General features: G+C 37.1%; 1 protein-coding gene and 1 long non-coding RNA gene across 3 annotated transcripts in view; both read left to right on the forward strand.

Moving 5' to 3' along the window:
* Positions 1 to 3,723, forward strand: part of LOC121941545 (uncharacterized) — a 43,768-nt gene extending 40,045 nt beyond the window's left edge. Inside the window, exon 5 of one of the 2 annotated variants that reach the window (XR_015776184.1) lies at positions 2,009 to 3,723. This is a non-coding gene — a long non-coding RNA (uncharacterized LOC121941545). The remainder of the gene's footprint in view (positions 1 to 2,008) is intronic. The other variant, XR_015776186.1, reaches the window with a different exon arrangement.
* Positions 3,724 to 10,439: 6,716 nt separating this feature from the next.
* Positions 10,440 to 17,133, forward strand: cops2 (COP9 signalosome subunit 2). Its single transcript, XM_088075492.1, has 13 exons — positions 10,440 to 10,618; positions 11,109 to 11,222; positions 11,333 to 11,410; positions 11,505 to 11,630; positions 11,744 to 11,833; positions 11,932 to 12,009; positions 12,671 to 12,845; positions 12,958 to 13,136; positions 13,373 to 13,425; positions 14,177 to 14,274; positions 14,368 to 14,450; positions 15,942 to 16,000; positions 16,616 to 17,133. The coding sequence occupies exons 1-13, from the start codon at positions 10,565 to 10,567 to the stop codon at positions 16,758 to 16,760; spliced, it is 1,332 nt and encodes a 443-aa protein (XP_087931618.1). The 5' UTR covers positions 10,440 to 10,564; the 3' UTR covers positions 16,761 to 17,133.
* The last annotated feature ends 1,303 nt before the right edge of the window (positions 17,134 to 18,436 follow it).

An 18,436-nucleotide genomic window follows, 5' to 3' on the forward strand; every position in this document is an offset into this window, starting at 1 on the left:
CAATGGAAAGTTACTATTTGTGACTGACTGGAAAATCTCACATGCCTCTGTGGTAGTAGACCACCGCTCTCAGCTCACTATATGGGCGACTCACTCGCAGAGGAATAAACAGAGTAGATCCTAATGGATGAATGTGAGGGCTTTTATTTGATCCGGGGGATGCTCACAGACTTTAGCCTTAGACATAACAAGGTCAGACACACAAAGACTCTCTGCCATATATTACGGTGTACATTCAGTCATTGTAATATATGTGTTAATGCAAGTTGACTGCTGTTGTGAGCTTTGGCTCTTATTCTTGTCAACAACATTTTGGGGCTTTCTATTGCTTTGTCCTTGTAAGATCATTTCCCTCTCTTTGAGCCAAAGCTGGGCTCAAACTACAGGACTTTTGAAATCCTAACTGATTTTGAAGTGGGGTTTCATCATGCACATTTGGACAAACTTCACAGAAGTTCCTCTCTGTAATATCAAACATGCACACACAACACGATTTGAAAAATAATGGCGCATCGCACACTACAGGATATTGTTAAGATTATCGTGCCAGAGGGAGCATGAATGCACCGCCTCAGGTTATCTCATGGGGAAACAGATTTAAACAAAACGAAGACTGACATGACAACTTGCAATGATGTAAACAATGCTTTGCAGCGAGAAAAACAAATGCAGAAGGCTAACAAGTCTGGATGAGAACATGATTGTGGTGATGTATTCAACATGGCTTGTTTATTATTTGGTGTGAAGAACTGAAGATGAGAGAGAGACATTAACATCAATGGCTCAGTTTTTTACTGCTGCTGACGTAATCATCACCATGGTCATCCAGACTTTTATCCCAAACATCAAATGTTAAAAATGAATGGCCCGGATGAGTATATATGAGTAATTCAGGAGGTTTAAGACCTGTAAACAGTGCCAGATAATCTGAGTCAAACTTCGGTACCAACTAAAGCCCCAGATCGGATTTCTCTGATTGACGGGAGACTGTATAAAAAGACGGCCGACACATCTCCACTTCCTCCCACTGTTCAATAATGAAGCCAAATATGCCAGATATGGCTGCTGGTGACGTCATTTGCAGCCACAGTGTGCGCAGTTGCAATCTTCGGGGTGGTGGAATTCCCACCGATGCACCTGTGCAGCCATTCCTTAGAAACACCGTTGACTGTAAAACCCATTTTTATAGCATCCAATAATAAATTAAAATCAAAATGATAAAAAAACAAACAAACACTTGGACAAACATCAGGGTGATAAGAACTATATGAGGTGACAGAAATAATCTTTGGAAAAAAATGTATGATGTGTGCTTTGAGTTTTTAGTTTGGCTCATGTTATACTTACAAGGTCATAAACCCGGAGGAGGCGGGGTTTATGACCTATACTGCAGGCCACCAGGGGGCAATCAAGATATTTTGGCTTCAATTTTGGTGAGCCATCATGTCGTCAATCTTAATTATTTATTAATTCTACTAAAGCAAAACTGTGTTTTACTCATCAGGTAGTGAATCAAATAGAGGTAATTAGTCACTGATCCGAATCCAGACATGTATTGGTATTAAGTAGCACACTGGGAGAATTGGTCATATTAATGTCACTGCTAGTATTTGTGTTGTTTAGTCTTATTTATAGTATTTATCCCACAATGTGAAGCAGTTATCTGAACTCACAGTGCAGTAGAGAGAGCCCAGGACAATCAGAAGTGCATTCAAATTGACAGAACAAAAACTATAACTAACATATGGAAACATACAATGAATAATCATCATTGCCAGTGCTCCCGGGAAACCACATACAAAGAATATGAGTTACAATTACAATTGTTTTCATTCCAAATCTTCATTGCACTTGGAATGAAAAACTTCTAAAACCTTTCTACAGACACAATAGTATAAAGCTTCAGTACAGCTTGGAAGATAATCACTGTATTTTTTTCCACAACAAAGAAATATGTGTTGGTGTTTCACTTACAGTATTTTGTCATCTTTGTCATCTTCTTTTCCAGTGAAAGAGTCACAATCGGGCAGATGGTGACAGAAAGTCTAACTATGAGGTGAAATTTGCAAGAACAGAAGGGACCTCGAAGAAGCCAATAATCCACAGATAGTAGGCATTCCAGAGCCTCTGGAAATAGGCACAATATTTGATCTTTATTTACAGTGTGTGGATGTTGTAGACACACGTGAGCCTTTCAACAGAAGCAAAGTTGTGCACAAGTGGAGGTTTTATTACTCCAAGCACTTTCACAGCTGTGGCGTTTGTGAGCTCGGCTGTCAGCTAAGGGCATAAATCACTGCATTCTCTGACAGGTCAAAACTGTGACAACAGCAGGTAAGTTCATTGGTCTCACTGTATGAACCAGCATGCTGCCTGCCAAAGGATTTGACACTTTCTCATGTTAATGAAAGCATCTAAAGGGTCACACATCTCCTGTCAGGCTGGTATCATATGTGATCCTCCTGCTTCGCATAAACCAGAAGCTGGAAACCACTAACCATAGTCTCAACCATAGCATTTTAAATATGTAAGGGTATCTAAATATAACCATCTACTGGTATGATTTCCCAAACCAAACTCACAGGGATGCACCAAGAAAGGGGGAGAGGGCATGAAGCAGCAGAGGAGAAGGAGAGAGAGGAGGGCAGAAGAGACGATGGGTATTTCTGCACTCTGCATCCTGGACCTGACCTTAATACTGGACTCACTTTTGTGCTGTGCCACATCTGTTTTGATTTTTATCTTCAGAGGAGAATATTAAAAACAGGGCAGCTTAGAACTGTTAGCCTGCCATCCCATTGTCCTGGGGATGGAGGTGGGGGTGAGGGGGAGTCACATCAGGGAGTGTGGGTGGGATATACTGCCTCTCAGGCTGGGTGGACTTCATGACATGTTTGCAGTCATGAAACAACAATAAGCTCTTACCCACCTCCAAGGTACTCAAACAAGTAATATCCTTAACACTGTAATTGTGCAGGGAGAATTGCTCTGCAATTAAACTTATTTTAATTGACAAAAAACACAGAAATGTTTGCCTTCACAGTTTGTTAATAAGGGTTTTAATTAAGTGTTTTTAATTAAGTGGTTCTTAATAAGTGTTGAATGTGGACTGTGGAGTCATCCTTAAAGAAGTAGTTTCACAAAATAATAAACACTTACCGGTTAACTTACCAATAAACACCAACAGATTTTCATACAATGAATTATATGATGTCTTACGAACTTTAACTCAACGAATGGCATGACATACTAAGTGTAAAGTTAATTAATTAACATAATGTTACAGAGATTATGTTTCTGCAAGTAAATTAGCTGTGGTTAAGGTTAGAAAAAAACATGGTGACGATGTACCTTAAAATGAGTCAAAGTTCACTCCAGGCTCACACAGTTTTGATCTGGTCTTCCAAGGTAAGTACAAAGTAAAGCCCTGTGTTTTGCGGCCCATCCATCACCTCTTCCTGCGTTCTTAGTGGTCTGCTGTTTTAGGAGACCTGATTCCAGTTCACCGGAATCAGTGATGAGCGTTGGGCCCCCTTTATTTCTATGACAGTTTCTCTGTAGCGCATGAAGGCAAAAAATCAAGCTTCACCAACCAACTGCTGGCTGTGGCTTCATATTTATTGTACAATCTTCTCATGTAACTTTTGGTGAGAAAGTGAAATCACATTTTCTTCAAAATGTTAAAATATTCCTTTTAATTTGGGGTTTCACCATTGCAATGCAAACTGAGCTAAAATCGACAGAATGAGTCCTAAACCCCAAACCACACTGCAGTGGCCCAGATGAGCTCAGCCAAGCTTTGTTTTATCGTGAAAGTGTTTGTGCATAGTATTTTTCTAATCTCCATACATATAAAATATACACAAACTTTACCCCAACACCCTCAAACTGCAACCCACATACCCCACTCAAAGCACATACCACACACATACCACAGCGTGCTCGCGTGTGATGCAGAGGGGGGTGCGTGTGGACTTGGCTGCAGTGGCTGATTCAGCTCTTGGAAGTTGGATTTCATCTGTAATAACAGCCTCACTTGATGGAAGTTGTTGCATAAAATTGAGACACGCTTCTACATACCTTGTAAAAATGAAAACAGCAACAACAAAAGGAAAAAAAGAGAAAAACAAACAGGCTAGTCACGCATCTTGCACAAGTTGAGAAGTGAGAGCAGCTATGATGACCTAAGGGTAGGTTGTACAAGGTTGGCAACTCCAGATTTTCAGGGCATTTAACAGCATTCGTGCAGAGGCGCAAGTGATTAAGCAGATGTGTATATTAGACCCTATACATATACTATCTGAATATCTATATGTGTGTGACTGTGCGTGCATTTTTGTGCATGTATGAGTAATGATCTACAAGGGAGTTGGCAGTGGTACAATGAGGGTAAGCACCCTTGTGTTAGCACTTAAGTGGTGAGAGCCGTTTGTGTAGAATATACAAAGCAGGCAGCCTGCTGAGAGAGGTACACAGGCTTTTGCTGCCAGATGCCATGCTGGAGATATATAATAAAAACTCTTGTCTCATGTTTAAGGAACTGTCAGAAATCAGATTATGTTAACTCTATTAAGGTTATTAGGTTCGGCATGAAACTGTTTTTGGCAACCAAAAATTAAACGGCTTATAAAACCAAGTGTATACATTGACGCCATCAGAATAATATCAATGTGCTAATTTTATCAAATGAATCATCAAAGATCATCTGAATGGAGACGGGCTGCTCGGAGGTGTTTATAAGGCCTAATACCACCCTTGTGGATCTCTAAATAAGGTTAGTAGGTTTACATGGCAAGGTTAAACATGATGAACTTGTGTTTATCACACCATCGCCCTGACTCAGTCACATAAATAAAAGTCTTTGGCGTTGGTTGATGCTTCAGATAGAGTTGTACTGAGTTTGGGCAGCAGCGGCGCCCCAGAAATTTTTCATAAAGGTGGCTCAATTGGACCAATGGAAATCTAGGATGGCACACCAAAACAAAAAGTCATAACTGAATTTCAGGAATGTGTTGTTGTGCTGTTGTTGTATATATGCATGTTGAAGACAACTTCTGAGGCTGAAAAATTAAGACAATGTGAAAGTGCCAAAAACTGCAGTTCATTGACTGGCCCGCTGAGGCTGGCTCCAAAAAGAGTAAATCCCCATAAGTCCCCATGTTTAAATGCCTAGCTTTACAGCAGAAATAAACAGGTTTCAAGCCTGGTCCCAAAAAAACCCAGATATGGTCTCTATACCTAATTTCAAGTCTCATGACAACTTCATAGGGGATTAATTTTTAAAACTCACCCATTTATTAAGACCCAAAGTCACACATGTCTAAGGGCTGCTTGAGTGACAGGCTGTCTGTGTGGGTCACATCCACCCCTCACTCCTCCAAAGCTCAAGCCTCTCGTCCAAATATGGTTACTTTTGGTGATGGCTGAAATGCCATGTTATATTATACTCAAGGCTTCAAAACAGCACTCCACACACCAGTGGCTGTCATCATGGTAGCTACGTCCATTTTTTATACAGTGTGTGATTGAAAAACATGTTAATATGGAGAGTTAAGGACTTGCACACTGATATACTTTTGTTTCTTATTTTACAGTTAATATTTCTTATTATCTGCTAACTTTTGAGTGGCACAACTATTCTGTTGAATATATTAGGTGTCTATGTGTGTTAGAAACTTCTTGTTTTTAGAATAGGCTGGTTGCCCTTTTTCTTAAAAAGACAAATATATAGCTTTAATTTGAAGAAGTATTCTACATCAATCATGAGCAACAAAACATTTAGTGAGAATCAGTGTTCTCAAGTTTAGGGAAGACTCATGGGTACAATTAGGACTAATTTCATTTAGCTCTTTGAAAATGGCCAAGCCAGTTTTTCCCTTACAAACACTGAGCTTAAACTTTGAGCTGTTTAGAGCCAGTGTTTGGTTTGTCCATTCTGGGCTACTTCAGAAATATGGTGGTACAATATGGTGATCTCTATAAACAAGGACTTGTTCCCTATGTAGATATAAACCATTCATTCTAAGGAAATAAAAACACAATAATTCTTATTTTCTGGGGACCTTACACTAAAGAAAACATACTTATTCAGTTTCTGCCAATATATCTCACTAAATCCTACATGCTGAACCTTTAATAAATTCATTCACTCATTCATTCAAACCTTTATTTAAGACTTAGGAAATCAATTGAGGAAGACCCTCATTTTCAGTGATGCCAAGCACAAAGACATCAAAAACAACAAGCAAACAAAAGCAGTTAACATAGAGATAAAACAATACAAAACAACAAATAACAATAGCAATGTAAGTACTAGTTGTAGGAGCATATATCCTGTAAAAACAAAACAGGATTACAAAAGTATTATGGTGTAGAAGTATAATTAAAAACATTTACACACAATTAAAAGAAGATCTGAAATAAGGCATTTGAACAGCCATAATGGTGGAAGAGTGCCCAAGTTTTAGTTCTTTTGCAGATTATGCCATGTATAAGGTGCACTAGACTAGAGGATGACATTTTTCCTGGCTCAGCTCTGATTTGGGGAATGTGGAGCAAAAAGCTATTCTGCAAAAAAGTGCACCGCAGCCTTTTAAAAACAGTAATATTGGCCTCAAATTATTTTTCACCTGGGGGGGGGCAGCAATTACATCAAAGGGGCCCCTCTTTGGGGGTGCCACTGTTGGGTAAGCAGGGTCCTCTTTTGCCCTTCAAGCACTGCAGTGTTGTCCTACCACAACTGGGAAATGCCGCCTTCTTTAGAGATTGTCAGTGTGTTGACAGATTAGTCAGTCTGTGGCAATAACGGTGTATTTCAGGTATGTGAAGAAGCCTGCTGCCATATAATTTGAAGAGGGTTGTGTGGCTGCTGTGATGACAAATCAGGGTGTATTAGCACCCATGTAGTACCCCAGCTTTTCTGGTGTTGTTGATTCTAACAGAGGAGCGCTGCTCATTCGTTAAGTCTTTGTGTTGATGCAAACACAGTGCAATTAATGACATGCTGACAGATACTACACACACACCGCCGCTGCATCTCACGCATGCAACAAATGGGTGTGTACATACTGTATTATGTCATTATAGTCGGGGCAAACACACACGAGGTCACGATCTCAGTGCTGATGCAGAGCAATTAGAATTCTTTGGTTTCTTTGCAAAAACCAGTAGACAGCCACAGTATGGCTTTAGGTAAGAGATGCAATAACTCTGTCAGTGTGCATTTGATGGATCACATGGCTGAGGAAAGTATTCTGTCTATGAAACATTTGTACACACACGCTCACACAAGTAATATTACTCTGGGCATTCTTAACGCTTTTAAAGTTATTATAGCTCAGTCTGTGGATACATTTTCCCCTCAGTATTGGTGTTGGTGATTCATGTCTGGTTATTATAAATATTATGGCCAAACTGACTGCGTAGGATGATGGACTTGAGTTTTTCACCAACACTCATCAGTTTTTTGAAATAAACTTATGACACATAACTTGATGATACACAAGGTGATTGCGTAAATTTTCGGAACAGGAACATAATCTGCTCAGTAATAAAAAATCTTTCACAGGGTTCAGTGTGGAATGACTCCCTGGGTGAGGCGGAGAGGCTGGAGAGGGATGTGATGCTGCCAATGGTCTCTCTGTGTGGTAGCCAAGACTGTTGAGAGAACAGTCACGAAATCCTTTTGACATGAACCTGATTCACGGGGCTGACTGAAATCTGACACGCACAAATGGAGTTCACGGGATATTCGCAGCAGTGGAAATGAACAGAATAGACTTCTACGCTTACACTTAGTATTCTGATCCTGTACTTAATTAAAAGTACTGATACCAAATGGGAAATAAATAAAAATAAGTAAAAGTTTGTAAATATAATCAGAAACTGTGCTTAAAGAATTAAAACTACTCTGCAGAGAAATGTCCTCTGTGATTGTTATACTACTATATAATAAAATCAGATTATTATTACTAATACATTAATGTAAAAGCATGATTTTGCTGTTGTACTTGATTGAGTATAGAGCTAATTTTCAACTGATTATTCACTCATTCATGTTTTTATACAAAAATCTTAATTTGTAAAGTAACTACAGATGTCAGATACATTTAATGAAGTAAAAAGTGCAAAATTTTCCTTCAAATTGTCATGGATTAGGAATAGAAAGTGGCCTGGCGAGAAAAGGTTCAAGTAAAGTTCAAGTACCTCAAATTTGTACTTAAGTACAGTGCAGTAAATGTAAATAGTTGCATTATGCCATTGCATTTACTTAAGTAATGTATATAAGTACAGTGTTGAGGTACTTACCTAGACCATTTATGGTACTTTATACTTATAGTTTACATTGCAGAGGGGGATACTGTATTCCTTTTTATTTTTTTGACAACTATAGTTACTTTGCTCAGAAATATTTTTCATACCAAACATTTAATCAACTTGTTAAATATCCTTAATTGTTGATTAACATGCCAAACAGTATACAAAGTCATTGATAAAGTAGTTAAAATTATCTCCAAATCAAATAAGCTGAAGCATGCTGCTTATATTTTAATGTATCAATACTACTACTACTACTACTACTACTAATAATAATAATAATAATAATACAGTAACATTTATCGAATGGAATTCTAAAAGGGGACATTCTATGTTACAAATACTTTTAATATTTGAGTTACATTTCACTGATAAAAGTTGTATATTATAAGTAAGAGATTTAAGTACTTTCTTCACCAAAGTATATTTGATGTACACGTATTAACATATACTCCACCTCGTGAGAAGAAAATCTAACTTCATTTTTGTCATGTAGCCCTGCCTGTATCTTTTACACCACCAAAGTTCAGATGAACCTGGTGCACTTGGGTAGATTGTGGCCATGGTTGTTGTGTGTATTTGTGTGTGTGTGGTTACTTATGCTTGGCTACTGCTTGTGATCTCCCCACAGTTTTTGTGGCTAAAGACCCTAAAGTCAGTCATGGGGACACTGGTAGTCAAGTCACGTGCTTTATTTGTACTTTTTATGCAGCTCTTCCACATACATACAAACATTGTATGCACACAGTGAACAACTGTAGCTATATGCAAAGGAGCTATATAATATCCTAACCATTTTATTTCTGAGGTACAACCCATCATACTTCATAGGAACTGCACTTTATGTATCAGGGTAGAGGGGTGGCTGGGATGTGACTTTATATATATATATATATATATATATATATATAGATATATAGATATATAGATATATAGATATTATGACCTTCTCTCGAGCTAGAAACATTTTTCCCTGAGCCACCCTGAGTGACTGGGGGGGAAAACCATGACCCTCCGTTCACCATAAATAACTATATTTCACAGTTTCTGGATTTTATAAAAAATGTGTGATTTTGAGATCTGCAAAGAAAAAATGTCTTTAAAACCCACTTGCAGGATTTGGGATTTTGAGGATAGCTGAATGTCATTTAAAATCGATAAAAACATACAATAACAACAAATTTCAGCTTAATGTTATTAAAATGTTATCTTAAGCAACACAATGGCCTCAGTCAGTATTATATTATTATATATTATGGTACTGGATTTTGCAGAAGCGTGCAGTGCAGGTTTTTCTGCAATAATGGTTCACATTTTATGTGCTTACAAAATACATGTTTGTTTTGCATGTATATTCTGAGTCTGGACATTCACTCCTTAAAAAGCTGAATAAACATCACTTTACTTGTGCTGCATTCAGATGTCTTTCACAACTATTTAAACCTTTGAACCCTGAGAAAATTGGTGTGATTTCTTACAAACAAACAAACAAAAAACATGAGAAAAAAGCAATGAGCAACTTGGCAAGAAATTTTCTGCAAATTGCAAGAAATCAGTAGATTTAGAAAATTAGATGAAAATGTCCAGAGAAATCTATATCATAATTACATATTACATTCAGTCATTTTAAAGAATTAGTATAATTTTTCATTTCATTTCCTTTTTGTTTGTTTGTTCACTTTTCCGTTTTTTAATTTATTTTGTGTGTGTGTGTTTGTCTGTATTTTTTCCCCCTAATTTTAAGGTACTTTAAAAACAACATATTATTATTATTATTATTATTATTATTATTATTATTATTTACTAATTCCTGGGTCATTTCTTCTTAAATTACTAATTTTCTTCCTCCTATGTTTTTGGAAGACAAGCCAATTTGCCCAGGTTTCAAAGGGTTAACCTATAATTCCCTAAAGATGGCAGATAAATACACTTATGTAAAGTGCGAGTAGGCTACCTCGAAAGTGTGCATTACCTGTATAAATGTAGTATAAATCTTTTTTTAAAAATCAGTTTTAAAATCCATCTAATACAGCCATGTCATGCTGCAACATCCAGAGGACTGCAGCTGTTGAAACACTCAGTTTAACATTATTTGTGTATCTGAGGTGATACAATAGCGCCATCTTTGGACGGAGATCGGGCCGTTGCTTCTCGCTTCCCTGACACACACCACCTCACCGCCGCTGCAAAACACAGCACAGGCCGGGCTACTGACTGTACCTGAATAAAAGCACGGAAGACCTTCAAGATGTCTGACATGGAGGACGATTTCATGTGCGATGATGAAGAAGATTACGACCTGGTATGTGTGACTGAAAGTATTTACTTTGCGCTAATATTTTGCCCGTTTGGCCGCTGAGCGCTAACAGTGAAGGGCCGACAGAGCGGGCTAGCTAGTGTTAGCTGTTTAGTTAGCATGTGGGCTAACATCAAGCTGACAGCGGATGACTAACGTTAGCTTCCTAGCTAGCTAACGATAGTCTACTTTGGCCACTATGCAGTCAATATCAATAAATATTATAAACGCTTTATGGCTAACCAAGCGTACACTCATCTAGCTTGCGTTGGAGTATATTAATAGCATGTGAAGCAAACTACCCGGCTAGTTAGCGAGCTATGGCGTTGGCTAATAACGTTAGGCTCATACTTGCAGAATATTATTCAGGGGCAATCTGCTGCCCCTGCCTTTGTGTTAGCTAACTAAAAGTTTGATATGCTTTGTTAGCACGCGTGTGACTTCTATGTTTGTACTGGGCTATGTTTTTTTAACTTTGATATGTGCTCAAACTTAGGAATACTCAGAGGACAGTAATTCAGAGCCAAATGTGGACCTGGAGAACCAGTACTACAACTCTAAAGCCTTGAAGGAGGACGATCCCAAAGCAGCACTCAGCAGTTTCCAGAAGGTGGAGTGATACTCCAAAATAAACAATCTGTTCTTAAAATCTCATTGATCATTTTAGTATATTGAACGCTCATGAATCACCCACATCTCCTGGTTTTGTCTCATGTTCAGGTGTTGGAACTGGAAGGAGAGAAAGGAGAATGGGGATTCAAAGCGCTGAAACAGATGATCAAAATCAACTTCAAGCTGGTAGGCTGTGCATCACATACCGTGATTTGTTTACACATTTCCCACCACACATGAATTCTTTAAGAGTGGATTTCTGTGTGTCTCAATCCCGCAGACAAACTTTCCAGAGATGATGAACAGATACAAACAACTCCTTACTTACATCAGAAGTGCTGTCACAAGGAACTACTCAGAGAAGTCCATCAACTCCATTCTGGACTACATCTCTACCTCCAAACAGGTGTGCATGAATAATGTGAGACAGTGGTAAATCCAAATTTGTTTCAACCTTGCATCTTGCAATACAAAGTGTTTTACATCTGGTTTTCTGAAATGTGTCTCCTTTGTTACTAGATGGACTTGCTACAAGAGTTCTACGAAACCACACTGGAGGCTTTGAAAGATGCCAAAAATGACAGACTGTGGTTTAAAACTAATACAAAGGTATTTAAAAGTTCTACACTGATTCCAGGTGGTCTCATATCATCATTTCTTACTAAACAGGTCCTAAAAAAATGCTCTTTTCATGTTCTCTCTTGCAGCTGGGGAAGCTGTACTTGGAGAGAGAGGAGTATGGGAAACTGCAGAAGATCCTTAGGCAACTTCACCAGTCGTGTCAGGTAATTAGATCAATGTTGTGGTTTTTCGTTGCAAATCTCGTAGTAAACATTGTGGTGTCTCAACTTGTTTATTGTATATGTTAAAATAATCAGCAAAGAGTATCCCAGTACATGAGACCAAATAATTCTCCTGTATAAATAATTATGATCATTGGAAGCAACTCTTTCTTGTTTCATGTAACCAATGATTTTAAAGTATGCTATACAAGATTGTTGTTACAGTTTCTAAACGTGATTGCCAGTAAAAGAAAAAGCCGCCCCAGATTCAATCGTGCAGGTGTTTCCCCTCAACATTTTTGGCACCTTGTCTCTTGGATGCCTGCTGCTTACAGTCTGACAGCTGGTTACTACCTGTTTTAAAAGCCCCGACCTCACCTGAGCGCTGTGGGAGTACACACCCATAAACATCCCAAACATAAAAAAGAAAAAATAAAATACTGGCAGAGGGCAGAGTCTTTACTGGAAATTACACTGCCACACACGCCATGGTCATGAGTGATGACTGAGAGCGATTACTTCGGTATGAAGCCATACATTGCTTTTTAAGAAAACTCTGCATAGCGTTTAAAGGACTAGAAATGTTGTGCATTTTCTTTTTCTCAGGCATATACAGTATATAACAGTCAAATAAGTGGTTGCTCTATTTTTATATCAACTACAGACAGATGATGGAGAGGATGACCTGAAGAAAGGCACGCAGCTGTTGGAGATCTACGCTCTGGAGATCCAGATGTACACAGCACAAAAAAATAACAAGAAATTGAAAGCCCTGTATGAGCAGTCACTTCACATTAAATCTGCCATTCCTCACCCGCTCATTATGGGAGTTATCCGAGGTATGACGATGTGTATATCTCCTTCATTCATAGATCTGCTGTGTAATAAGTGCGACAGTCACATTGTGTATTATCATTGCTGAATGACCTGTGCTTGTTTGCCCCTGACCAGAATGTGGCGGGAAGATGCATTTGAGAGAGGGTGAGTTTGAGAAAGCTCACACAGACTTCTTTGAGGCCTTTAAAAACTATGATGAGTCTGGAAGCCCAAGAAGGACGACATGCCTGAAGTACTTGGTCCTAGCCAACATGCTGATGAAGTCAGGAATAAACCCTTTTGACTCTCAAGAGGTATGAAAGCACTTGTTACCATTTGAAATGTTTGCTTTTGGTAAGTATAAATATACTGTTTGGCAGAGTGTAAAAGATGAGACGCAGATTAGTGGTTGCCAAATAATTTGTGCAGTTAAATTTTTGGTGAAGCACAGCCAGAACATCTCTAATCAGAATGATTTGCTTGTTCTTTATCAGCTGACATTTACTTAAGTTCTGATGCCGGACTAACTTTTCATATTTTGTTTCCAAAGGCCAAACCCTACAAAAATGACCCGGAGATCCTAGCAATGACAAACTTAGTAAGGTAAGCATACATTAATGTGTAAATGGACTTTTTGTCCTCTGTTTATGACAGAAGTCTTGTGTATTATAGTTTTTACTAATATTTCTATCTGTTATAACATTTTACTCAACAATTTTAGTCTGAGATCTTTGTCATCTTATCAGCCACAGCTTCAGTAAGCAGCACAAAAGGACAAGCAACAAATAGTGAGACTTTTGTCAGAATTTCATCTGTGCTCGTCATTCTCTGTGTGCCAGCTGCATACTAGTTGGAACAGTTTGGTATTTGTAGTTTCTTTTCATTTTTCTATGGATGCCTTGTATTACTCACTATTAGTACAAAATGATAAATAAGCAATATTCTAAGATTTGCAATAATGGTCTAAATATCACTCATACCAGTTGCCTAAACAGTGCAGTGTAAACATTAGTGTACATTTCACATTATTTGTATATATTATGGAATATGACTATTGTCCTGCTTGAGCCCGTGCTGTCTTCTGTTTCCTTGTTTGCACTCTTTTGTCCTCATATTTACATAAATAACTGGCACTGTCTCAAATTGCTCAGCTTCCATGCATACATTCAGCATTTATATTGCATAAACAAGAAACCTAAGAACACACCCCCGAAACTGTAATAAGAATAGTGTTTACAAAACCTCTGATATTTTCAAATGTGTTTGACAGCAATCAGGATAAGAGTTTTCGTGCGGGTCACACTGACACAATATATATATGTTATAACAACACTGACTGTTTTTTTCCTTCCAGCGCCTACCAGAACAATGACATCACTGAATTTGAGAAAATCTTGAAAACAAATCACAGTAACATAATGGACGACCCGTTTATTAGAGAGCACATAGAGGGTGAGTGGTGAACGTGACTTCAGCTCACATGCGTGATCAATGTGTCGTAGAACATTTTCTGAAGTGTGGCTGATCATTGATTTTGTGTTGCAGAGCTCCTGCGGAACATTAGAACTCAAGTACTTATCAAACTCATCAAACCGTACACGAGAATACACATCCCTTTCATTTCTAAGGTAAGTTCAAGTGATCAAAACACATCCTGTATAATGACTTTATCTTTCCTCTTTGATCACATTCTGTTGGATTATCGTTAGACATTAATTTGCGCTGATGACGATGTCTCTTTGTGTGCATCATTTTGACTGGATCATGCTCCTTTAAACTGATCTGTATCAGACATATCAATGACAAGAAAAGATATAATTATAATAATGATAAAGATGCTCACATTTTTTTCAGAAGCAGGTTTTAAAACAAAAACGGATGTTGCAAGATTTGATCTTTGCTGGGCGGCAGAGCTTTTTGCCATTTTTTAGATAGCATATGCTACAAGTATATGAAATTGGTGTTTAAGTCATTACTCAAAAAAAGATTAAGGTGTGTCTTTACCTAATTCCTTCAAGTAAAGGTAATTTGTCACAATTCTCCACAACATCGCCTAAGACACATTGTCACATTATTGCATATTAACAGTAGTATAACGTTGAACCTTCCTTTTGCCCAAACATACACACTAAACAAGGCTCAGGAGAATTTAGACGACACTGGTTATAACTTCCCCAGAATGAATCTATGGTAATATATGAAACAGGTTGGCTTTCATAACACTGCATTTCCTCATAATAATAGCAGTTGGCCTAAATAAAATTGTATAAGACGACAGCATTAGATGATGACAGACTTAAAGGAGAGAAAAATGTGTTTAAATAGCATGCCATGCATTTAACAGGTCAAACAGACTCAGCATTAACATAAATCATAAGTGAAAATAAAATCCACACATGGAAAGCAACACTAAACAAAACAAGTCTAAATCTCAAATTGATGCTTTTGGATCTTTTCATTACACTTAGTTTTTTTTGTGTTTGTTATTTTTTATCATAGCTTTCTGCTGAATTATTGATTTCCATGCTAATAAAACTTTTTTCTTTATCATTTTTTGAACTGTGCAAGTTCACAAGGGATAGTAAAGGGTGTGTTTTAGTTGAAATGACACAAAAAGAAGAGGAGCTTAAGTATTTATATAAGGAAGTAATAATGGTTTTTCACAGGCCGATATCAGTGCACGTGACAACCATCACTAGTGCTTGAACATCAATGGTATCTATTAATCATTTTTCAACACATTCTCTTTATTTATTCTTTTATTTATATATCACTTTATGTACTTGGACTTGAACTTTTCTACGCAAGTGTCTTGTGCAACACATAATAACTGAAAAACTGACTGCAAAGAGCAGTAACAGGCACATGCACTGGCCACTGTGCACTGTGTTTTTAGTCTTAACTTATTTGTATTATTTTGTGGTTTTTTTCCATGCTGCTGCTGAATATTCACCTAACTGACTTCAGTTGTTTTAAATAATGGCAACAAAGATCTAACACGATATTTGGCCTGTGTGTGCAGTGTGTTGAATTCTGCACATCCTTAAATAATAAATGATTACTACTTGACATACTTTTTTTACAGACGTGAGAATAACTCTGTTTGCCTCGTGTTTCAGGAGCTGAACATCGACGTGTGTGATGTGGAGAGTTTGCTGGTGCAGTGCATCTTGGATAAGTAAGTTTCACTCTTATGTGACTGCCGAGAAATTGAAGGAGAAAAAACAGCTCCCTTCCTTTTATTAGTTGTTGTTCCTCATAGTTTGCATCTTTTGGCCCTTCAGAGAGTCAGGTGGTATGAATTGACAGTTTCAGTCACAGATTGTGCTAAACTGATCGTCATACTGTAACAGTGATCTGCTATTTTCAGCCTCACGTCCCAGCTGTACTGGTTCTGTGACGCAAATGACTTTCACAAGGAAGTTGAAACACTGGGTTAATTTAATCTACTCGAAACTGATGAGTAAAGTGTTTCAACTTTTACAGTGATTTTATTATTGCAATTGTACTTTAAAATGTTAGATGTTGATTGCAAAAAAAATCAAGTTTTTTTTTTTAACAGATTATCAGATTATTTTAACAAGGTATTCTCAAGAATTTACGCCACATATTTTATTTTTGTCACTTTGTCTTTGCTTTATTGTCCCTTAATTAACAGCCAGATTAAACAATGGTAACTCAAAGAATACATTTCAAAACTTAACTATAAGAGCTTGACTAAATTGTTTGGAGAATCTAATCGTTTTAACGTTTAACTTGGCCTCTTTACTCACTTATTTATTTTTTTCCTCAGCACAATCCACGGCCGAATTGACCAAGTCAATCAGCTACTAGAACTGGACTACCAGAAGAGAGGAGGGGCTCGCTACACAGCTTTAGACAAATGGACAAATCAGCTGAACTCTCTCAACCAAGCCATTGTTAGCAAGCTCACATGATGGCATGTAAAAATCAAAGAGACAAAGAAAATGGCATGTTCGAATACATCCATAAAGTATGCTACTGTGCTTCTTCAAGTAAATCCTCTGAGACAAGATGCACAGCACAAGTTTTGAGAATGCCACCACCAATTTCAAGGAGACTCCAGGAACCCCAAGAACGTGTTCAAAGTGTGTTTTGTCGTGATGAGAGGACATCACCGACACTTTTTTTTGTTTTTCGTGCTCCTGATTGGCAGATCCTTCCATGTGCAACACACAAATGCTTCAGTTGTTTGAAAAAAAAGTCAAAATGTGTATGAAAACGTGTACACAGTATTTTAATGTATACTGTTGCCTGTTGGTAATAAACAGATTTCTCTCAGCACTAAAAGGATTCAGCTGCCTTTGACTAGCAGTTTTAACTGTTACTGGCAAGTAGTTGAATAAAATGTTTTCAACTGTTCTAAATAATACATATAGAAATCTTTCTTTTACTGGATTTGAATCTTTCTGAATATATTTATATCTGTTCATTGATTTTTAAGAGCTGTGTAATAAGCGGTAAAAATAAATACACCAATAACAAATGCACAGGAAAAAACAACAAAAGAAGAAGTGACAAGAGGAGAAATAAAACAAAAAAGAAATAAAACAAAAAAGGAAAATAATACACATAAGTTATCACAGAAGTTACAGGGTACTGACACCATGGCACAGTTAACCTGTTGGACCACTAACTATTCACTTTAATTTTCCAATCGGAATATAAACTGTTGCCAGATTTTGTGAGTCTATTTGACACAGTGAATCTAATTTTCTCTCAATGTGAAACATTGCCTTAAAATTTCAGCCACATATCAGATATTGGGAGCTTCTCAGATTTCCAAAACTGAAGCAGTTTTCCACATGCTATTTTCAGGCGATACTTCAGGAATCAAGGACATTTTGAGTCACAATGGCAAACATGATAAAAAAAAATGTGTGTAATGTGTTTAAAATATCACTTTATATACTAATACGAGTTTAAAACCATTTATTTGGATTTTTATTATTATTTCTTTTAATAATAATACATTTTATTTCTAAGCGCCTTTCTCAGCACTCAAGGACACTTACCAGATAAAACAATTACAATAAATCAACCGATCAAAGCTGCACACAGTACTTACTGTGTTTTCTGTGTTAAGATTCTTCATCCACTGGAATGGACAGAAAAAAACATAAAGTATACTGAAAAAAAATCTAATGATTTAATAATAATAATAATAATAATAATAATAATAATAAAAACAGACATTTACAACAGACAGACAAATCAGAATCAACAGATCAAATCTAAGGCAGGAACTCTTGGCAACTAAATAAAATAAGTAATAATGCTGATGATAATTATAATATTATTAACAATTATTATCATTGTTATTATAATTATTATTAGTAGTAGTAGTGGTAGTAGTATAAAAACAGGTAAATCTTGAAAGGCGGTTAAAGTATTAAATGAATAAATATCTAGAATAATAAGAATTAATTCAATTAAAGACAATTAAAATAATATAAGAAGACAACATCACATCAGTGGGGATAAGGAAAAGATAAGATAAAAAAACAGATGAATAAGACAAAGATGAACAAGAGAAAAAAATTAAAAGATATTAAAAACAGGACATAAGAAGGATAAGATCCGGATAAATAGA

Source organism: Plectropomus leopardus, chromosome 1 (genome assembly GCF_026936395.1).
Source record: "Plectropomus leopardus strain MGB_pleo_1.0 chromosome 1, ASM2693639v1, whole genome shotgun sequence".
Lineage (NCBI taxonomy): Eukaryota > Metazoa > Chordata > Actinopteri > Perciformes > Serranidae > Plectropomus > Plectropomus leopardus.